This window comes from Castanea sativa, chromosome 12 (genome assembly GCF_040712315.1).
Source record: "Castanea sativa cultivar Marrone di Chiusa Pesio chromosome 12, ASM4071231v1".
In the NCBI taxonomy this organism is placed as follows: Eukaryota; Viridiplantae; Streptophyta; class Magnoliopsida; order Fagales; family Fagaceae; genus Castanea; species Castanea sativa.
Genome location: NC_134024.1, coordinates 46,739,033 through 46,752,982, shown reverse-complemented (window position 1 = coordinate 46,752,982; position 13,950 = coordinate 46,739,033). Strand labels below are relative to the sequence as shown.

Below are 13,950 nucleotides of genomic sequence, written 5' to 3'. Positions count from 1 at the left end.
CTATTTTCAGTTATCCTTTGTTATCTACATGTGTTTGTAACTCTTAGCTCATTATTAAGTTCTCAGCGCTTCTAATCTATGTTACAAGCCCACGCTCTACAAATTTTATTGTCTAAGTCTCATTAGGCCTGAGCCCGTAGTTGTCTTTGGGTCCAGGTGCAATTGTGTACTTACAATAATAATAATAATAATAATTATTATTATTATTATTATTATTATTATTATTTCCAATAGAATTTCACTTTGAACAATCATGTTGATTATTTCAATGTGCATCACATGTCATAAGGAGAGAAGAAAAGGAGAGTAATATAATAAAGGGAATCCACTTGCTGCAACCATAACATGAAAGATATAACTTTTATTAATATAGTAAATGATATCATTTGATTTCAACGTTCACCTATATAATTTACAATTTTTTAGTGAAATTTAGATTACTATAACTAAATGCCAAATTATTTTGTAATTTCACAATCCCCGTGTAATATATTAGATGTATTATAGTTTCACATGGAAATATTTTTTAATTTAAATTGGCTTTAGTTACAACTTATGTGACTTTCAATTACTTATATTTAATAAAGATTTATTGAGAATGTGAATTAAAAATATTCTAAAATTTCATGGTTTAAAAATAATTTTATTTTAAATCTAGGATTTAATTTGGAATCATCTCAAAGTATAGGAAATATATGAAATTGATCTAAATCTTTAACCAAGGATGATCCACTTAGGCCAAGGAGAATATAACTATTTGCAGGAGAGAGAAAATAATATTTTTTTCCAAAAAAAAATCACTTAGAATGACTGTGACTTCTAGTCTTCTACGCATTATCTATGGTACTATATTCCGAAAAATTACCTTCTATTAGCTGTTGGAACTAAACTTGTCCCATTAATTAGGTCATATATATGCATCCAAACAATATGACAGCTACTTAAATTTTGTTTTTTCTGGCACTATGCTTATTCTAATTGAACACTTCATTTCATGTAAGAGCGACATTTGGTTTATCTAAGTGAACTGTGGACATGCTCAAAGGTTTAAAATTAGCTGTTAGATTTGCCAGATCTATTTCATTATGTCTTCTACTGGTAATGAAAATGTCCAATACTTTCTTTTGTTATTTTCAGAGAGAGTTTTACCCTCAATTTGCCTCACTTCAATCTAACCCGTCGTTCAACCTAGGTAAGATTTATTGGCTAAGGGTTTAGTTTGGGTCTGGTGCATTGAAACATTGAATGGAAGTTTTACCATTTGCAAAAGATCAAACTTTTCCTCCAACATAGTTTGAAAAGAAAGTTTCATGAATCCACACAGCGTAACAAATCAAATGAATATCTATGTATGCTTTTAATCAATGAACTTTTTTTATGGTCCTGTAACTTATTCTGATAACTTGATAATATGATTTAGTAGAGGTGGTTTCTCACATGTATAGATGAAAATTCTGTTCCTGAGAAAACACCAATACTTGCGTAATGCCATTCCCCAAGCATACTTCATGAGGCTAACATCAATAGAAATGCCCCCATAATTCATGATCAAATTTATTAATACACCAATTGAAGAGACTACCATCCATAAAAATGCCATGAGAAAATCTCCTAAACCCACTTCATAAAGCAGGCACATAAGATAATTTTCAGACAGTAAAAAAGTCTGGAGCAGCCACATAAGGTAATTTTCTGACAGTAATAGTCAATAAGAAGAGCAGTCATGACATTATATGGAAGAAACAGCTATCAATTTAAATGACCAAATGAGAGGGAAAGTAGTTAGCATTCAAAACTATACATTATTGTACACTATACATCAGAAAATTGTTCGAGTACTTGCAAACCAGAGCAAAGCAGATGGCAGAACCTCTATATACAAAGAAAAGCACTCAAAAGCCACAAATTTGCTGTTTATAAGCCTCCCCTTTCAACTAATTATTCACCTTGAGTTTATACAAATTGTCAACGTATTCTTCTGTGTCCCAAAGGAATGAGCCAAAAGCAACAGCCTCCAAAACCAACCTCTTCATGCTAGAAAATGAAGTCAAGATCACCTCATCATTCTGAACTAAACCTGTCTTCTCATCCCCAAAAAGTGCACTACTATGACTCTCAATCAAGTTCACAGCCTCCTTAGATTTAAGTTTTGCACATCTCTGCAATGTCTCAGGATCAAACCCCATCACATAACATTTCAATGGTTCAAGTTTCATTTCCGAGTTACTTGACCCTTGACTACATGACACAGATTGTCTGTTACTAACACGGCCAAAGAGAAGGGCTTCCAATCCATAAGAACACAGCTCTTGGAAGTGAAGGGAGGTCTTGTGACTGAGATGAAGATCCTGGTTTGCCAAACCTACGGTTCGCTCCAAGCAGTGTCTCAACAAGGCTGACTTCAAAAAGTAGCCATACAAGATGGATGCCACATATACTTGGCCAAGCATGAGCCGTGTGATCTTTGTTGTTGCCCAATTTTCTGTGACACTAGAATCTGCTCTCAAGCCAGTGACAGCAGTGACATGTTCCTTAACCATATCCAAAACCTCCAAGCTGTGAATGGACTCCAGCTCCCAGTCCTTCGAAGGCCATATCTCTAGTCTGCCATTATAAACGCATCTAGAAAGCCTTGGAACCAAAGGGACTTTGATTTCAGAAAATTTATAAAATATTGACAGGTACATGACATCTTGAACAGCTATTTGGCACTCATGCTCCTTTAGTTGTGCAATCCTCCTGGCATTCAGATATATTTCAGGTCAAATAGAGAGAGAGAGAGAGAGAGGATAAAATACTTTGCTTCTGATAAATATATACAAAAAAAAAAAAAAAAAGTTCCAAAAATGACTATTTCAGTCCACAAACATCAATGGAAGATCAGTGCTAGTTTGTTTAATGTAGTGAAAAGTGTTGCTTAGCAGAAACCCTCTACATTGGTGAGCAATTTTAGCTATAACTAGCACATTCAACAGTGTAAGTAGAACCTAAGCGTTCCGTAGCCAACTATTCTTATGGAAAAAGGGGATGAAACATATTTTCAACAGGAACCAAACACAGTGTTCTACTAATTTAACTATTGTGTTACAAAGGATTATGTTGTCCTTTTAAGCAATGGAATTCACCATTATAAGACTCAGCATATGATATACTACACTACAAATGAGCTTCAAGCATTTGATTTAAATTTCTCTTTTGTTATCAATACATCTTAAATAGTTTTTCAGAGTTTAAGAATGTGATATTGAAATATTGAATGGTTGAAATTCTAACACAGCAAATGGTCAGGAGCCAGATATTAGAAAAGTGAAAATTAACCATATGATCCCAAATTTTTGTGGTTCTCTAATAAAGCAAGACTGCAAGACTTTTCAGCCGCCTAAAATCCAACATACAGTACACGTTCACCTACATCCAGTGAGCTGATATTAACCTCAAGTATTGGTTCTACAACATCCAGGAAATTTTTGAACTTGCATCTTAGCCTATATACATACATACATACATATATATATATATATATATATATATATATATATATATATAGACACACATTTTAAACTCATTCAACTGACAGAAAGCAATACACATTCAAGAGGGGCAATACACATTCAAGAGGGGCACAGGGTGGAATACTTGGTCTCCATCCACAGGAGCCAGGTGACTGAGCTGGTCCATCATAAGTCCATGGAATACTATTCTACAATTAATTGATATAGACACTACAACTCTCCTACAGTGAGTTCGTCCACACATGGTCACTTCCCATGCAATCAGTGTCGATCATGTAGAGTATTAGAATAGCAGAAACTAAGAAGGTTGTTAAATTACTGATTATCCTAAAAGCTTAAGTTGTTATGTTATTGATGATGTCTTGTTGCAAGTCATCATCAAGATACTCTAAAATATTTAAATTTTCAAACAGATGGCACTTCTCATTAATTCCATAAGTCTTAAAGTTCAAATTGTGCATCAGATTAAAATTTCGAGCTAGCATGCCCATAAAGTTAGAAAACTTTATATAGCATGAGAAGTTTCAAATTATCTCTCAATTTACAGGACACCTAAAGTAGTTAAAAATCATTAAATTGCAGTCCTTCATTGTATAATCTTTCAAATGAAAAAAAAATGTAAACCAATTGCAACTGAATTCATCATGAGTGGCTTCAATAGGTGCTCAAGTTAGGTTCAACAATAAGCTGTTAATAGATCTTATCATCACTTGAAAGGGGGATCAGAAAGACCATTTCATGATCCAACAACAACTTGGTTCACAAATCCAACCATCTGATTCAATTCCACACTCATAAAATTTTACCATCCAGGAGATTTGAATGAAATCATATGGATCGAATTATCAAAACAAACTGAAGTTGTCGCACATGATCTACAAAATGCAACCTTTCATAAAGTTGATCAAATCCTAATTCACTAGAATTCACAAGTCTAATCAATGGTAAGAAAGGAAACAAACCTTAAGAATCCAGAATAGGCCATGCATTTCTCTAATCAATCTTGTTAGTTACAACAAAGTTATAATTGTCTCTAAAATGTCACTAGTACAAGACTCTTATAATCTTTCATACAGACATGATATTTCCTTTAAAAAAAGGACCACCTCTGGCAAAACACAAATTAAGAAAATTAATTGTTCTATTCAATGAGTGTCCAAACCAAATCTTTCTTTTAATTAGCAGTTTCCCATGCCCAGGATGATATTTATTTAGGTACCAGGTCATGTCAAACTAAAACACCTTATCATAGATATATATGTCTCAATATAACGGCCTGCATCTTGATGTAACAAAGATGTCATTAAATGAGCACATGACAATTGACATAGACATTACTTATTTTAATTGTAAGCTACAAAAATAGCCGCTTGGTTTGAACCCACGACCTTATCTTCCATCCATTCTTGTGGGCATTTGAGTCAGAGCTCATTGGCCCAACCAAATTTGTAACGTGACATTATCTTGTACAATAATTGCATAAAAAATCTTCTCTCACATAGGAAGGGTCCCATGTTTGTAGGCCCCACACCCATGTGAGAGTGACATATGCAACCGTTACACAAGACAATAAATCTTTTGAAGGACTTGCGTCATGGCTTTGCAAGCTTACTTTTTTTTTGCATTTTTAAATTGGCTAAAATATTGTTTTCATCCCTAATCTTTTTAAAGAGAGGCTCTTTAGATAGTTTTTGGGATTTGAGAAGGGAGCAGTTTGGCTAGTTCAGTGCACTGGAAGTACTAATCCTAATCCTAACCCATTTGAGAAAAAGTTACCTTATTTTTCTGCTAAAGTGGGTTCCATTACACGTTTGATAGGTTACATTGCTCCAAAAGTCGTCTTTTAACCTCTTTTTTTTTTTTTTTTAATAAGCGATTCCAAAAAATGAACATGCAATAATTTAGGAGTGAAAGTGAACCTTATGCAGTCCTTATTGTGGATCATGTCCACCATTATACTAAAAAGATTTCCACTTATTTAAGATGTTTAAAATTATTGAGACAGTTTTACTGACTCAATAATTTTAACAGCCCTTTGAAACGGTGGAAACTTATAATTTCTCCTAATTTAGGGGGGAAAAAAAAACTAAATTCATGCAAACTTTTTTAGAGACTGATTCAAATTTAAACCACATAAAAAAAAAATCCCACCGAAAGAACCAAAGAAAATTATATAAAAAAAAAACTCATAAAGTTAAAGTCAAAGGCCAACAAACTCACCAACTCCACATAGATACGTGTAAACAAACGAGTAATATATATTAAAATTAAGGCTAAAATAACCAAAAGTTTTTTATTTTTAATTTTAAAAATATATACTTTTTATAAAATTAAAAAAAAAAAAAAAAAAAGTTAAGAAACCTGTGAAGGGAGGCTTCGTCAGAGTGAGAGCTGAGGAGCATGCGGGAAACGGCGGCGTTTCGATCATCAGCCAAGAGCTTAAGTTCTTCAGTGACAGCCACGTGGAACAACTGCCTGTGATTTTGCAACACACTGCTTAAAAACTTACCCGCCTGTGACCGTTGCTCTAGCGGCGAGTTCAGGCTGCTATTGCTACTGCTAGAAGACTCGCAGTGGTGGCTGCTAGCGCCGGCGCTGGCAATTACGGAAACGCCCCTGGGCTTGAAGGAAACGACGGTGGGCTTGGTGGGGAAGGTGAGGGTAGTTTTGGGAGAGAAGTAAAAGTAAAGTGAGCGAGAAGGGAGAGTGGTGGTAGCAAGGTCCATCAACTGGGTTTTTGGGATTTGGGTTTCTCTGTTTTTTTTTTTTTTTTTTTTTTTTTTGGGATGAATGGGAAGTTTTCAATGATTTATATATATCTGTGGTAGTGCTTATGGATAAGGACTTATGACTTCTTTTTTAGTACTTTTTTGCACTCGGACTAGGAGAGTGTTTGTGTGTGGGTGGGGGGGATATTTATTGGAGATACCGAGATAGAGTATAACAAAATCTCTAATTATATCAAAAATTGAATTTTGGGAAAAAGTGTAATAACTTTTAGATTTTTTTCGTTGTGGTTAGTATCATGTTTGGTAAGACTCTGTTTTTAGAAGGGTTTGAATTACTTTTATATTTAAATACTGAATTTAGAAAATATATTTAATCAATTTTTAGTTTTTAAATAATATTATTGAATGATACTTTTGTAAATATTTTAAAAATTGTAGGTTTCACTAATTAGACCACATGTCATCACTTAAAAACACACACACACATACCAAACATACAATTATATTTTTTTTCACTCTTGAAAAAAGGTTATTAGAAATATAGTATTAAACACATCTTTTGCATTATGAGTACTTTAAATGCGTGTTTTCATAATACTTTTTAAAGCATAGTTTTTACATTATTTTGAACAACAATACTCAAACACCTCTACCAAACAAACTCTAGTTTTCTTGAGCTTCAAGTTTTTGTTTTTTGTCATATGTAGAGTCCGTTTAGGAACAAGTAATTTAGCTAAAACTGAAAATTTTTTGCTGAAAGTATTGTAAATAAAGCTAAAATCTCACTGAAATTATACAATCGAACTCATAAATAGTATTAAAAAAAGGTAATGAGGCCTATAAATAATAGCAAAAATAAACTGAATAGTAAAAAAAATATACTTTTCTGCCAATGTCTTAGTATGTTGAGAAAATATGGGAAAAGCAAGGAATTTTTGTTTTGAATACTGGGTTTTTTAACCTTAATTTGGTTCCTAAAAGAAAAGAAATTTTCGAATCTATAAATAAACTAATTTCAAATAGATATTCTATTTTTTAAATTAAGGATACATGGTAGCTTATGTGACAAAAAAAATAATATCGTTGTTATCTGCGTATAATTTTAATACAATACCAAAAAATTAGAGAATAAACCAATAAATTTGAAAAGATAAGGACTATTTTGATGGATAAAATATACACCAGAAACCAAAATGGTAATTTACCCAATTAAAGGCTTTTAGATATTTTATCCATGTTTCCATTTCATTAAAAATAAATTTTTTATTAAAAAACTCTTAGATTTTTTTTTTTCCTTACTAACATCAATTTATTATCTACCATTAATAACTTGTCATATCAACAATTGTGAAATATTTTTGAATAAGTAAATATTCAATAGTGAATATCTGACATTACTCTTTTATTTGAAATAGATTCATAATACCATCAAGTTCTTTAAATTGTGACTAATATCTAATAATACTGAATATTAGAATTAGATGAATAAATAAAATATTTATTGGTTAGGAAATTTTAGGAAAACAACTTTTTTAAATTTTTTTTTTTTTTTAAAATTCTTTTAGATTTATTTTAGTTTTCTTTTCACAATTTTTTTTTTTTAGATGATTTGATATTCGCAACAGAAGTTTGGGGATTTAAACCCTAACTAATTCTTCTAAATAAAAGAGAGTAGGATATTGTCTTGAAGAAGTATAAGGTTCTTTCTTCTATGAGAAATGATATGTCCACAATATTTTTACAACAAATCTTAAGTGGCAGGTTGTTACTGGTTGTTATTGTTGGGGCAAAAAAGTAATCTTAGTGTTAGGTTCAAATTTGAACCAATAATAACTAACCACCTATGATTTGTTGTGAAAATGTTGTAAAAATGTTGTGGACGTAGCACCTCTCTTCTTCTATATATCTTTTTTTAATTGATATTGGTTATATTGTAAGTCAAATAGATATCCATATTTAACTCTTTAAAAAATAGATATTTCAAAATTATACCACTTATTTAAATGATTTAATTGATGACATGAACAAATGATTAATAGAAGTGTTAACTCTTGATTTATTGATCTTGTAAAATACATTGAATTTTAATTTCCTATGGAATGCATGCATATATAATAAAATAAAACATCTCACAAATATCATCCAGATTGAATAAAAATAATTACCTTAATTTATAAGGGTTTGACTTACCTCCAGTACTTTTTTAACTAGAATCACTTTTTGTTTTAAGGAGAAATTGTCATATCATCCACTAACTAAATAAAACGTGGAGATTAAAACTCATTACTACTTGTTATTGTGTATTTAAAATAAAAGAACTTGTTCAGATAGTAATTTAAAATTATTAAAAATTTGATAATAGAGATTTAGGTAGCTAAAATATAATAATTTTTTTAGGGGCAAGTTCCTTTTATTTCTCTCTCTCTCTCTCTCTCTCTCTCTCTCTCTCTCTCTCTCTCTCTCTCTCTCTATATATATATATATATATATATATATATATATTCTCTTGCAAATTAATGTAATATGACACATTTTGTTAGGGTGTACCCTCAACCATCCGATCATGAAAGTACGATCGTGATTTACCCTTCAACACTCTCCTTTTGAAAGGGAGAGGAGTCACATCCGTGTACAAGTTGGACACTACGGCGGGCACACTGGAATTTTGCCACCCCAGCACACTGTAATGTTGCCACCCCGGCACACTGTAATGGACCAGATATTTTATTCTTTTGTGGAACTGGAATTTTGGCCTTTTTCATTAAAAAAACAAAAGAGAAGAAACTTTGTCATCATATTATTATTATTCATCATCATGTATTAAAGAAATAAGAAAATATCTTGATAAGCTTCAATTATTGTGAGAATGCGACAACCAAGTAATAACCCTCCAGTCAATATAGCTTATCTTATCAACCCAAAACAAAAAACCTCGCGGTCATTATTAAATAATTAAAAAAAGCTAAAAATAAAAGAGGGGGTTTAAATTTTCTAGTTCAATTAATTCATATTTTATTTGTTTATAAATTAACAATTAGAGATAAATTTTTTGAATTTTGGACATTATTAGGAAAGGTATAAAAAATGTTTACAAAACTCTAAAGAGTCTTATAATTGGACTTGTTGCACTACCTATTTTCTACCTAATATCGAGAGTTCAAATTTCTCTCTCCATTATAACTATCCAAACTTTTTTTTTTTTTTGAGAGCCAACTATCCAAACTAAAAGACCCTTTTGAAATGAGTGATATTTATATATTGAATAATATCAAGTACAATCTATAGAAAACTGAATTCGTCATAAAGAGATAGAAAGGCAGGACTACTGATGCTCGAGGCCACCGCTGTCGCCAACATTGACAACCTCCCCACTACCACCAGTGGAAGAAGTAGTGACATAAATATGAGGGAATTTTTGCATCGATGTTGTTTTAACTGTGATTTAAAAAGTGCATAGGGCTATTATTATGTTTAGTGGCATGGTACCCAAGCAATTCCACCTTTGCTGTTGTTGAAATTGTATCCTTGTCTTTAGAGCTGTATGGGAATGGCTAATGATAAATACAAAGTTAATGAAAAATGGGATTAATTGCAAATCAAACTCGTGTTGATAGTAAGTTGCATTAAATTCAATTGTAATCATGCTAATAATACGAAGTTAATATTAGCATGATTCATTAATTTGGGTTAAAATCAAGTGTCATTTAGTCTAGAAGAAAAAATAATAACTGTTAGAAATACTAAATGATTGTATTGTATTTCTCAAGTACTAGAATATACATGAGTACCTTTATATAAGAGGTAGAGTATGCAGTACAAGTAAATGTGTTATAAAAGTAAACAAGATGGGTCTAAAGCCCACATACCCTAATACACCTTAACAGGTCCCCTTCAAAACTCAAGGTGGATGTGAGACCAACTTGAGGTTGTCATCCAAAGTATGAAAGCGTCCCTTAGGATGTGACTTGGTGAAGATATCTGCAAGTTAATCTTTAGAGGAGATTGATATCAGCTTGAGAGCACCATGGACAAGATAATAACGGATAAAACGACAATCGATCTCGATGTGTTTAATTCGTCTATGGAAGACATCATTGTAAGCAATATGAATAGTATTATGGTTGTCACAATAAGAGGAGTAATAGAGGATGTGGACACACCTAAGTCTTTAAGAATCCATCGTAGCCAAAGAAATTTAGATGTGGTATCAGCAAGGGCACGATATTCTGTTTCAGTACTGAAGCAGGCCACGTGAGTTTGTTTCTTACTTCACCAAGAAATCAGAGAAGAACCAAGAAGAAAGTAATAATCAGTGGTGGACCTGCGATCAGTGGGATCTCCTGCCTAATTGGCATCAAAAAATGCACAGAGAATAAAAGAAGATTGAGTAGAGTAGAAAAGACCATAGAAGAGAGTACCATTTAGGTATCGAAGAATGCATAAAACAGCAGCATAATGAGTCGATCATGGAGCGGACAGATACTGGCTCATCTGGTGAACAACATAGAAAATGTTTGGAAAAGTGACAGTGAGATAAACTAGGCTGCCAACCAAGCGTTTGTAAAAAGAGAGATTAGACAATGGTTTCCCCTACGAGGGAGTTAGACGCGCATTAAGCTCAATTGGAATGTCAACATTCTTGCTATCAGTAAGTCCAGCTCAAGACAAAAGTTCAGATGCATACTTGGTTTGAGTATTATAAAGTCCATCTGTAGAATGAGTGATTTCAAAACCCAAAAAGTAGCTAAGATGTCCAAGATCTTTCACCTCAAACTGCTGATTGAGAAAATTCTTGAGTTCTTGAATGCCACTGGTGTTAGAAATAATGAATGATTGTATTGCATTTTTCAAGTAATAGAATATACATGAGTTCCTTTATATAAGAGGCAGAGTATGCAGTACAAGTAAGTGTGTTATCAGGGGCGTAGCCAAGAATAATTACTTGGGGGGGTCGAGTTGTAGGAGAGAGATACTAAAATATAATTCAACCTATTTTCATGTGATTCAAACCACGAAAATTGAAAACTACGATAATAATTTTTCGGTCCTTTGTATGGATACTCTATATTTTTAGGTAGATATGAACCTGTTATGAGATAAGCAAGTCAAATTTCATCTTGTTCGTTGATAGGAAATTCATATATTTATTTACGTGATCCTGGATCATGGTCTGTCCTTTTAGATTGAATTCTTGAACATTTGGAGGGACGCTCATCAGGCATTAAGTATTAACATTTTTTTCTACAGATTACCTAAGTTTTGAATGACATACAACTTTTTCTTAAAAAATGCATTAATTGTTTGTCATTTGCTCATTATTTGGCACCTGATTTCAATCCAAAAAAAAAAAAAAATCAATTCAAAAAATGATAAACTAACTTGGAAGAGAGATATAATAAATTATCATAAAAAGAATTCATTCTTACACATTCTCATGGCCCTCACCCCACCCGGACCCACTCAAGAGACAAACAACACAAAAGCCAAAAAGGCTAAGTCATAGAGTCAGTGGGTCAAGAATAAAGAATCCAATAACAATAAATACAAAAAGATAAAGTCAAATAAATATAAAATTGCTTTTATGGCAAAAGATATCACATACACATACTTGATATTTCTATTATGCTATTTAGTATTTAGTTCAGTTCTAGAGAAAGAGAGAGAGAACTGAGATGAGAATGACTGAATGAGATACCTTGAGGAATTGAGGTGAGGGCTTTAGGATTTAAGGTTGAGCGATGAAGGCTAGGTTAGGTTAGGTCAGTTCAGCGGCTAGTGGAGCTACAGCATTATGGCGAGCCGGAGAGGCGTGACCGCTTGACATTAGGACTGGGAATTCAGGCAACATGAACTGAGGCCGTCAAGCAAAATGCAGAGGCATGACTACGTGAAGACTAGGAATTTAGGCAGAAGCATGAGATGATGACTGAAGAGTTTTTTATTTATTTATTAGGATTAGGGATTTCAGATTTGGGGTTGGGCTGGGCTGGAAGTGCCTTTAGTTTTGAGGAAAAGAATTTTGTATCATTAAGGATTTTGGGCTGGCTGGCTGGGCTGAATGTGGACAAATATTTTTGTTTTATTTGAAGTTGTATTGGACTGGTTGTTGAAAATAATTTGGCGGGGGGGAGGGGGGGGCGGATTTAATTCTTGGAGGGGCCCATGTCTTTTTTTTATATACTCAAAGGGAAATTTTAAAAAATTTAGGGGGGGCAGCTAAGTGACTCCTCCCTTGTGTGCTATACAAGTAAACAAGGTGGGCCTAAAGCCCACATACCTTAATACACATTAACAAAAACAATAATATTAACTAATTGTTGCTTCTGTTACTATGTTTCCAGGGGAGTCTAATTCCATTTTTGATAAAATATTGCATACCCTTGCTTCTTATTAACATATGAATTGTTTAGCGAAATCAAATGCATCTTATAAACTAAAAAAAATTGTTACAAATCCCTTTATTTGTACTTTACGTTAATGTTAGGACATATGTGATTCATGTTAGGAATATATGTCAACATTTTATGTAATTGGCTAATCCTTTGACAAAACGCACTTTACTTGTATTTGGGTAGATTTAGGATGTGTTTAATCCTTCAAGAAATAAGGTTTCAAGTTTAAGTGTTAAAGTCATGCAAGTCTGTCCAAGAATCAAGTGAAGAAGTGTTACTTATTAAAGCTCGACAGCTAGTATCTATCGAGATTTAAAAAACTGATTCAACTCAAGGCTCGACAACTGCTCAATAGATAGGGTATTTGTTGAAGTTTATGAAAAACAATTTTCAGTTCTGATTTTCATTCAATCCGTGAGTGTATGTTCGGGCTTTCTTTTCTCACAACCCTAAACATATATAAGGATTATTTTAAGGCCCGTCACAAGTTGCACAGTTGCACAAGAGCACAATTGCACAAGTGTGAAGAAAAGTGTGACCGGAAACCTAGTTTGCCCTAGTTCATCTTGAAGAAGTTGCTGTGTTTGTACACCGTAAGGTTTTGTGACCAAATAATTTTGTGATCTTCATCTGTGATGAATTGAAGAATTTTGCAACTAACATCCTTCTCAAGTTGGTGATCAAGTTGCATACTGTGATTCGCGTATCTATTAGTTAGTCACATACTAGGAGTTGTGCAATACAAGGAGAGATTGTCACTACAGAACAAGTTCAATTGGATATTGCAGTAAGAGTTCAATTGTAGGTTGGTATAAGGTACCGAAATTCCTAAAAATTGACCAAAATAACCTAGGAACCTAAAAATGACCAAAATACCCCCTAGAACCTAGAAAATGACCAAAATAACCTCGAATCCCTAAAATAGACGAAAATAACCCCGAAACGTAAAAATGACCAAAATTTCCCCATAAAACTATAAAATGACCAAAATACCCCCTAAACCTAAAAAATGACCAAAATACCCCTGAAACCTAAAAAATGATCAAGATACCCTCAAACTTATAAAGTGACAAAAATACCCCTAAACCTTTAAAATTACCCAAATAAACCCAAAACCTCTAAAATGGCCATAAACGACCTAAAACCTCTAAAATTACCAAAAATGCCCTGAAACCTCTAAAGCGACCAAAATAGCTCTAAACCTATAAAACGAACAAAATACCCCTCAAAATATCTAAAATGACCAACATACCACTAATCCTATAAGATGAACAAAATACACTCGAAGCCTTTAAAATTACCAAAATAAGGGTTTAG

General features: G+C 32.9%; 1 protein-coding gene across 1 annotated transcript; it reads right to left on the bottom strand.

Moving 5' to 3' along the window:
- Positions 1–1,730: 1,730 nt before the first annotated feature.
- LOC142619982 (UV-B-induced protein At3g17800, chloroplastic-like) lies at positions 1,731–6,345 on the bottom strand. Its single transcript, XM_075793401.1, has 2 exons — positions 5,874–6,345; positions 1,731–2,739 (listed from the first exon to the last, which is right to left on the bottom strand). Exons 1-2 carry the CDS (start codon positions 6,236–6,238, stop codon positions 1,935–1,937), a joined length of 1,170 nt encoding a protein of 389 aa, XP_075649516.1. The 5' UTR covers positions 6,239–6,345; the 3' UTR covers positions 1,731–1,934.
- Positions 6,346–13,950: the final 7,605 nt, after the last annotated feature.